Source organism: Alligator sinensis, unplaced genomic scaffold, assembly GCF_000455745.1.
Source record: "Alligator sinensis unplaced genomic scaffold, ASM45574v1 scaffold31_1, whole genome shotgun sequence".
Classification (NCBI taxonomy): domain Eukaryota; kingdom Metazoa; phylum Chordata; order Crocodylia; family Alligatoridae; genus Alligator; species Alligator sinensis.
Genome location: NW_005841884.1, coordinates 4350694 through 4360417, shown reverse-complemented (window position 1 = coordinate 4360417; position 9724 = coordinate 4350694). Strand labels below are relative to the sequence as shown.

General features: G+C 41.0%; 1 protein-coding gene across 14 annotated transcripts in view; it reads right to left on the bottom strand.

Annotated features, from left to right (window-relative positions):
* The window catches only part of PRRC2C (proline rich coiled-coil 2C), an 81624-nt gene that overhangs the window by 69032 nt on the left and 2868 nt on the right, over positions 1-9724 (bottom strand). For 13 of the 14 annotated variants that reach the window (XM_025196786.1, XM_025196790.1, XM_025196793.1 and 10 more), the window contains exons 2-4: positions 9277-9445; positions 7910-8090; positions 1681-1802 (exon numbers count right to left, since the gene is read on the bottom strand). In XM_025196786.1, coding sequence (XP_025052571.1) covers positions 1681-1802; positions 7910-8090; positions 9277-9391 — 418 coding nt within the window. In that variant the 5' untranslated portion in view covers positions 9392-9445. The remainder of the gene's footprint in view (positions 1-1680; positions 1803-7909; positions 8091-9276; positions 9446-9724) is intronic. The other variant, XM_025196789.1, reaches the window with a different exon arrangement.

The following is a 9724-nucleotide window of genomic DNA, read 5'->3' as shown; positions in this document are numbered from 1 at the left end:
GAGGGGGGGGGGAGGGGGGGGGGGGGGGAAGAAGAGGACCGCTCTCATTATTGACCATGTAGCTGGCCTGTGACCATCATCCTTTCCTGAGGCCTCTTCCAATCCCAGTGCTCGGGGGGCGGGATAGAAAAACTGCATAAAAGGCAGCACTGTTTAAACTGCCCTGCTTTTTGGCTTGGTGTCAGTTGAGTGAGGGTGTACCTTAACACCCCCCCACCAAGTTTTGCCTGTCAGCAGCTAGAGGTGCAGGGCCCCAGAACCCAGACTCCCCCTGCACCTATCTCCTTGACAGCTAGCAGGCTTTGTGGCCGCAACAGGGCCTAGCAGGCCTGCAGTTTTCACCCCCCCTATGCCCCAAGACAGTCCCACAAGCACCCATGCCACGAGTTTGGCTTTCAGCAGCCAAAGGTGCAGGGCCCCAGAACCCAGAAGCCCCTGTACCCATCTCCTTGAAAGCTGGCAGGCTTTGTGGCCTCAGCAAGGACTAGCAGGCCTGCAGCTTTCACCCTGCTGCGCCTTAACAAACAGTGTCACCCATGTCATGAGGTTTGCTTGTCCGCAGCTTGAGGTACAGTTTCCCACAAACCCCTGCACCTATATCTCCTTGAAACTTGGCAGGCTTTGCTGCCTCAGCAGGAGCTAGCAAGCCTGCAGTTTTGACCCCGCTGTGGCTTAACACATACATGTGAAATGAGGTTTTTGCTTTCAAGACTTGAGGTGCAGTTTCCCCAAAACCCTTGCACCTATCTCCCTGAAGCTTGGCAGACTTCATGCCCTCCGAAGGGGCTACCATTCCTGCAAGTTTCATCCAAATCAGGCCAGAAATGACAAAGTTATAGACTGTTTCGAGCTTCCCCATTATAGCCTACAGGTGAAATGCTGAAACAGCATTGAAACAGTGAAACTTGTTTCGATAAAACGAAATGGAACAGCAGTTTCGAATCTAAACGAAATTCGAAAGAAAACGCTGTTCCATCAAAATAGAACAGTGCCATTTTGCACAGCAGTACTAAGTACATCTTGAAGTCAGAGACAACTGGCTAATTTTCTGTGCCAATAACCTATACCCATAGAAATAATTTACCTTTTTTAATATTGTGTTAAAAAACCCTTTAATTTTCTCTCAGAAAAACTACATGTGCCAATATTTTGAGACTTAAAAGTTCTATCAAGTAAAAATTAGAACCGCCCCTCACCCCTTATGCTGTAACATGCATCCAAACAAGTTGGTAAATGTCACGGTTCCAGATAAGTGTTAGTGATAACCAATGCATGATTAGTAACTGGACCAAATGTTTACCATTTCCCTTCCCCATGCAAGACTTGCACATATTTCTGCACAACCAGAAGATTCTCCCCTGTCCTTAAGACTGCCACACTCATGGTCTCCTATCATAGCCATTATTTTCCTTACTACCAAATATAAGACCATACAATTTCTTTTTGAGTCACTTAACACTGCTGACAAGGTGCTTAGGAGGTTCACTTGAGTGACAAGGCACTCCTTCACCTTAGGACCAAAAAAGTTGTCTCCACAACTTTCCTAGCCCTTGCTGACCCAGGCAACAAGAGACTAGGAGCAAAAGAATATTGAAACCAGGTCTCCCACATAGGAGTGCAAAGCACAGCTAGTAGGCCTCTGGGCCAGCTCAGGTTTCCTCCACTTTTAACATCACTTACCATCGCCTTGCCCACCTGGCTTGGTACTGGCCCACGATTTGGCAACAGGAGGTGCTTCTGGTGGAGGAGGAGGAGGAGGTGGTGGTGCAGGTTTTGGCTGTGTTGGTGGCACTTCTGGCGGTCTGAAATTAAAAGAAAAGATTAAAAATTAAACAAACTGTTCTTCATGGATTCAGAAGATCTGTTCTGAGGAGAGAACGAGCAATTTTGTCCAGACTTTTAATTTATTCTGTTTCCCTGTGACAATAAACTAAGAGCTCTGAAGAATGTGAAGATACCTAGATGGTACTTCCACGAGCCACTTTCCTAAAGCTAAAGAAAACAGTGATTCGTCTTGGAGGAAAAAGTGGATATTTTTGTAGGAATTATTAAAGCCATAACAATACAAATCCACAATCAAGGAAAAGGATGATGGGGGGGGGGGGGGGGGGGACTGTGGTAGGGTATAGGTTGCGGGGGGTACGACGACACACGACATTATTTTGCTGAGTGGCGAGGTGAATGAAGCAACGAAGGGAAAAAAGGACAGAGGGAAAACAAGTGGCAATTAATGTAAATTAGAAATTATAAACGGCAGAACATTGATAGCAGACCACTGTATATCAAATTAAAAATTCTGAGGTCACAGAATATCAAGAAAGGAACCTAAAAAGACACAGGAAAATTCCAGTATTATCAGGGATCAGACAACAATTTAAAGTGCATTAGATTTCAAAAGAAATCTTAACAAATGTATAGGCCCATTATTAGATGGTTGGTATTAACCAAGTGTGCAATAAATAGCCCTCCTTTGCATTTCAAAAGATGCAGAGCAATGTGGCTGTAATTACAAGATAGCATAATACTTTCTATTCCTTTAGTTCAAAAGAGAGTGTTGAATACCTACCATGGCAAATATTTATAAATAAACAGGTCAAGAAACTTGCACTGTGAGTGCTTAAATGCTTAACCAGCTGGCAATGGAAACCTCTGGTTCACTGATGTTTATTTTTAATAAATCAGGAAACAGCATAAAAATTTCAGGAGACTAATGCTAATACAGTGCCAGTATGGATGGCCAGGTTAACTATAGGTCAGTTTGCTAGAAATTAATCATAGGTAATAATTATAAAGTTGCTGCGATTCAATTAAAAGCTAGTAAAATAATTAGTTTCTTGTTGCTATGGTCTGTACCAATAGGGAGAGCAGACCTACAGTTACCCTGGCCAAATAGATTTCATGTCATTCTCTGAGATTACATATTGAAGTATTTTAGAGATTTTAACTGCATAAATGTAATATTTCAAAAGGTGTGTGTCTTGGTACTGCATGACACTTTTGATCAAAATTAGTGCTGTACAATATCTATACAGCGGCCTTTAAAAGAGATTACAAATTGGTGCACAGATCTCAGAGTGGCTATGAACAGACAATTATTCTTCAACAAAGGTGTTTTGAGTGGTGTTCCATAGAGATCAATTACAAAGGATTCTTTAAGTTACTGCTGATAAAATTTGTAATTCTTGCAAAGATTGATGGAAAAGTAAATGAGGATAGGTTAGCCAACATGATCTGTGCAACTTGGTGTTAAAAACTTGGCCTATTTAAACTAAATACATTTTAACACAGCCAAATGAAGTTATACCATCTTGGAACAAAGAATGCAACCAGTTCTTAAAGTGACTGAATACTGTAAAGCAGCGACTCCAAAAAAATTCTTATGAGTTACACTGTAGAGAATTTTACATGAATGCCCAGTGCAATGCTTCAGCTAAACAGAATTAACAATCTAAGGATGTAACAAATAGTAAATAGGAGCTGAAAGGTTATTTCACCTCCATATAAAACATGGATGAAAATGATACTAGAACATTGTATATAGTTCTGGTAACCCCATTTTAAGAAAGAAGTTGAAAAACTGGAAAGGGTTCAGAAACGAGCCACAAAAAATTATGCTTAAACTGGATTTGAAAAAAAAAAAAAAAAAAATTACTTTAGTGAGACACGGAGTTAATTTTTTCATAAGCGAAATAATCAAGAGATCCTTTGTTTAGGTGCATATACACCTTCCTGAGAGAAAGTAACAGGTACTACAAGACTGTAAGGTAACAGGAGAAAGAATCAATGGCTGGATGCTCAAGTCAGACAAACTGGAAGTCAGGAACAAGTGAAGCTGGGTTGATTAAAAATGGAACAAGCTACTAAAGTGATAGATTCTTCATCTCAATCTCTTCAAATAAAGATACGGTATCTTTCTGGAAGGTATGCCTGTCAAGTACAGGTTACTGGGCTCAATATGGAAGGTAACTAGAAAATATTTAGGGATCTGTGATGCAACGGTGGTCAGACATGTAACCTTAACCCCTATGAATGACAGAAACTGAAGTTCCAGAACAGAACAAGTCATACACCTATTTTTATTTTATTTTTGTATTGTGCTTTGCCTCAACATTCTGGCATGGGGATGCATAGTGGGGAAGAGAAGAGGTGGTTAAAACCCCCCCCCGAAGTTAATAACCCTACATGGCCTCAAGCACATTCTATCGAACAGAACTGTCTCTTCTCAGTATCAACTATTTATCTGTGCAACAAAATATTTAAAAGTTGTATGCTACTTGAAAGTAAAAACAAGTACTTTGTAAGTCTCTCACACCTAGCCCCCTCTCTCACTTTTTTTTTTAAGCAAGAAGAAAAAACAGCAGAGTAATTAAGAGCCAGGGTCAGTTAACTTGTGTTAAGACTGTCAGTTTTGAGGTTATGCAAGGAACAGCTACAAAAGATGAGATGTTAATACTTTATTTAAATGTTTTGTACACAGGAAGATGGAGACTGAACCAGAAAAGGCATACAAAACTATATTTAAAAGTAAAATAGACTAAGTTCCCAATGTCAGCCAAGTAAATTTATAAAGGTACTGAAAAGTATGAGATTGCAAGCACCTTACAACAGAAATGTTCCTAAGAACACTGTTTCTCTCTCCTTTATTGTTCTATTGATTAGAAAGTTAATTCACAATTATTTTGGAAAGGTGAAAAAAAAGAAAAAAAATGATAGCTTTCATTTGCTGTCATTCTTCCCCTTATATTTCTTCTCAAAGGAGCCGAGTCTCTCAAAAACAGTCATGCTTAATTTCTTTGAGCCTCTCTTGGTTTTAAAACAAAAATAACTTATCTTCTCATGTTTCAAGAGGCTTACAGGATCCACCTGAGCCCTGTTACTACTCTGGAGGAAATCTAAAGGGCCCTATGAGACACCAGAGCAAAAAATAAATACTTGAAGTGGCAGAGACCTTTGAATAAGAATACATTTTAAGTAGTTGAGGGACAGTTTCAAAAGTATTTAATGACAAAATTTTCATGTGCATTTGAACTGTTCCAAGTGACTTTCAATCAGTTTAACAGGCTTGTATGTCTGTCTGTCTCGAGTTTAAACTGTATTGAAACCATTGTGTGTTGTGTGTCTCCATGCCCTTAGCAGTCATCATATTTACTCAAATATAAGATGACCCTGAATACAAAGAAAAAACCCCAATAATTAGATTTTAGATATGGAAATTTTATAAAACGTATTATGATTTTCCAGGTGTCAAATCTAATCATTAGAGGTTTGCCTTAAATTTGTCCCCCTCCAACTACTACAGCAGGGAAAATAAATCTGGCAGGGGGTCAGGTAGCTCCTTTGCGCTCTGTCCCTCCACCTTCTTCCCCCCTGCAATCCCTTTCCCTGCCCCCAGCTCCCCTTACCATCAGACTCTACTCTCCCTAAGCACATGGAAATGAGGGACAAATGCAAAAACACTAACTTTGAAACAACCTTGCCTGTAGTAAGCTACATATAGGCAAATTACTATGAGTATCCACAGACTTAATTCATCCAGAATTGATGCATTTTACTTTCTTTTTTTAAATGAAACTGCTACAAGTTTTAGCATATGTACTCCATAAGCACACTTTTAAGCAGCACATTTGTACCTACTTATAGTACAAACTATGCATGATGTTAGTCCAAAGCCAGAAGGGCCAGCATTTACCATATAGTTCATTGGGCTGGGCCCCAGCACAAACAGCATTTCAAGCCATGGTGACCCTGCAGCTCAGCAGTATGTGTGTACACACAGGCTATCCACCACAAAGGATCCATGTGCTAATTAACATACCCTTGACCATGACTACAGCTAGGTGTTCTTGTCAGGAATCCTGGGATCCTTCAAATACGCAGGTGAGGCACAAGGCAACCTGGTTCAGCAATATTTCATGGGAGGGGGGCACACTAATCATATACGATAGGCTGAAGGGGCGATGGGGATTCTGGGTGAATTGCTTGGGGCCCTGGTTGGTGATGTTCACCAGACAGACATTTAAAGGTGGTGAAAAAACAATAATCACTGGAAGTAGGAAAACAAAGGCACAGCTAAACTGTGAGAGTGAAGAGGAAATCAAAATGTATTCAGTGCAATGGCACACCATGACTTGAAAAAGAGTCAGTGCTAAGGGGAACAATGCTCAATGGGCATTACCACATATCTTATTCAGGCAGGCTGAACTAACCTATCCTTGTTGTAGGCTGTCATCAGTATGTTTGCCCACTATAGGCCGTGTGTTTTTGCAGGCTTGCTCAGTGTTGGCTGCATTTAATCAACTTCACAGTTGGTTTCCATTACTGACCACATACTGCTTTTGGCAGCATTTTAATGAGGCATTTTATGAGGTTTTCTTGTACGCGAATGTAAGACGAGGAACATTTTCCCCCACGCTGATTGGGGACAAAGCCTCATCGTATGTATGTTAAGTTTATTGCTTTGCTATACACTAAAGGGATGACAAAAACACAAAAGAGAAAAACCTTGCATGATTTCTTGTTTTTACAAGCATTAAATAGAAGTGTAGTAACAAACAGTAGAACAAAAAGCTGTTTCAATCATCTTAGGCCGGGGCGAAGTCCAGCCCCAGGGCCAGATCAGGCCCCCAGCAGACTCCATTTCCCAGCTGCCCCAGTCTGTGTTGCCGCTGCCGGCTCTAGGAGTGCTGACAGGGTGAGCAGCTGTGAAGGGGGCTGCTACAGGGCTGAGATCCTGCAATGGTGACAACATGGTCTGGAGTTGGGGCAGGGCTGATCCACTGCCTACATGCCCTGGCTGCAGGCCATGCTATCACCACCGCAAGATCCCAGCCTCGGCCTCAGAGCAGCTCCTCGCCCAGCCAGAGCTGCTGGGGCCAATCTTTATGGAAACCTTGACCCCACACTGTCATGGCACTGCCACTACTGGGGTCTCCATGGAAACTTGTCACAGTGACATGGGCAGGAACTGCTGGGAAATGGAGTCTGGCCACCAGCCAGATCTGCCATTTTGCCCACCCGTGCCTTAAGCTCTAACAGCAGTGCTGAATTGACCAAAATTATGACCAGTCACCATCCATGGCAGGGATGTGAAACGTTAATGGATTAATTGTATAACCGGTAAGCCCAGTGATAACTGGTTCCAGCTTACCAGTTGCTGTTTAGCATGGGGAAGAGCACAGTCCAGCAGGGAGTAGGGGGCAGGGGAAGGAAGCTATGCAGTTCTCTAGTAAGAACAGGAAGGCAGCAGAGCAGGCAGGCGGGAGTGGAAGGGGACTAGTACACACAGCATATGAGGTTAATAAAGAAAACAGTGGGCAGCCTAATGACTAGCTAATTAAGCAATTTGCTGCTGGTTCACAGGTGCTCCCTCCCTCCCAGGCCACACTCTCACAGGTTGTGCTGTCAGGAGGCTTGCCACCACTTCTCTCCTGCCCCCAAAGGGCCCAGGAACCAGGAAATACTACCACAGGAGCCATGTCTGAGATGTTGTGTTATAGGTTAACTGATGCAATTAGAGGAGGTTAAATGGCCTTTTTTAAAAACAGCATTACATCCCTATTTCAGGGCTTTAGCAAGAAGGACAAAAATCTATGACCAAGTATAGACAAGAAGACTAGATTCTTTCTGTCAAAATTCAATGCCTTCAACATCTTTTCATTTGGAACATAGTTTGGCATGCTGACTTCAGCATGAGTTTCTTTTCAAACTGTTCCTCAACTAGTAAAAAGCCACCCCACTGACAGTCATTATAATACCATTTCCTTTATAATATTCTGGCACTCCTGAGGTTTGACACAGAAGTCTATCAATTCATTCAGTTTTCCTGTATCTTTAAAAAGATTTCTACTGTAGGATAAGACTGTAACAAACTATAGTAAGTGACACCTACTGGCCACTGTTATAAACTTACTTTTCTTCCTCATGCTGTTCTTGTTTAGAAGAAGCCCATCCTGTGCCATCCTTAGGCACAATGTTTACATTCGGATCATTGCCTTTGTTCTCTGCTTTAAGACTAGGAAGGTTAGCTGGGGGAGGCATCCTCCGAGAAATGGCAACTTTTCCCAGACTCTGTAATCCATGGCGTGTGGCAACTATATAGATTAAAAGGGTGGGGCAGGGAAATTATGTTATTTTTCCATAAAATTCACTTTTTTCAAAGTATCTGCTTTTGGAACAAAAAAATATTTTGTCAGAAGAAACAGGTACAAAATAAGTAAGTAAATAAAAAAAAACCAAAAAACTTATGACAGCTGTCTCTTACTAAGAAAAATGTCTTGACGTTTCATGGTAATGTCAGGAAGGTGATGTGGTCATGATGGTCCCAAATAAGCGTATTAAGACTAAAGATTGTTGTGGGTGATCTCTCTTATTGGACCTAATGCAGAGCTAGGAGTGACAGACTGGCTTTGGGTACCAGTGAGGAAGGGTACAGTGGTATCCAAAAGCTCATCTATGTCTCTTCCAGTTATACAGGTGGTCCAATAAAAGGTATCACCCACCAGGCTCCTTGCCTTGCACTGAAAAAGTCTCACATCATTTTGAAGTGGGGAGCTATAAAACATTTGCTTTCCATCACACTGGAATAATTCTCAAAGAAAGAGGTTCAATGGTTATCTTTGGCATTCTCAGAATGAAAATGAAACTGGATCAGAGGGCCCCAGTTTTTCTTGGGTCAATAAATTATAGACAATCAGCTGTCTTAATTTCATGATACACCATTAATAAATACATCCTGTTAAAAATATTTTGAAATGTTTGAGGGACCAGTCAATCAAAATCCAGAGAGATTCAAAGACTAAGCAGATTTATGACTTGGATCAAATAATTTACTCCAATTCAAAAGAAGTATTCAGTGGACTGCACACTGAAGGGACATGAGCAATCCCCTCAAGCTGAAGGCTCTCAACCATTTTAAAGATGAAGGTATAGTCAAAGTCACTGTTTTCCCTCAACTGTTTATTTTACTGTAGTACTATGGACTAGAAGTAACCAGGTAATATAAACTGTAACCATATTTTGAGAACATGGTATTTATAAAAACTTTCAGCAGTATTCTAACTTCTGCTGGGTTGGAAATACTTTAACTCCCAACACTGAAATGCTATATTAAAAGTAACCAAGTCATTCTACACCTAGAACAGTTAACCATATAGTAACAAACCAGCTTGTTATAATAAATTTGGCATATCTTGCTTTGTTTCAATGGTCACATAGCTACATGACCAATTAAAACTGTGATAGCTGCAGAACAAAAATAAGTCAATTCAATTTACTCACCTGTGGTTTTCTGTGTTTCCAGTGACTTTCCCTTGTAAGTATTAAATAGACTGAGCGTTGCATACTTTGTTTTCCCATCCTTTGCTTTTGTGTTCTGACCTGCCTTTTCCGACATTTCGATGGAAACTCATCGAGTCTGGTACCTCTTGCGCACACGTAAAAAACCAGTCTTAACATACAAAAGAAAAAAGAAAAAACCCACAGACTTAAGAATTGATTTAACTGAAACTTCGTATGAAAAACATCTAATCAGCCTAAACATTTCACTGAAGTATTAAATACAGCGTATGCTATGACTACTTTAGTAATTAGCTTCCCACCAGGGACACTCAATGAATGACTTCACTCACTCCTGCAGCAAACAGTTTGCTGTGCAATATACAAAAAACATGGGGGGGGACTAGAGGGGCAGTAAGTTAATTTTGGCTCCTGATTTTTAGCTTCCTGC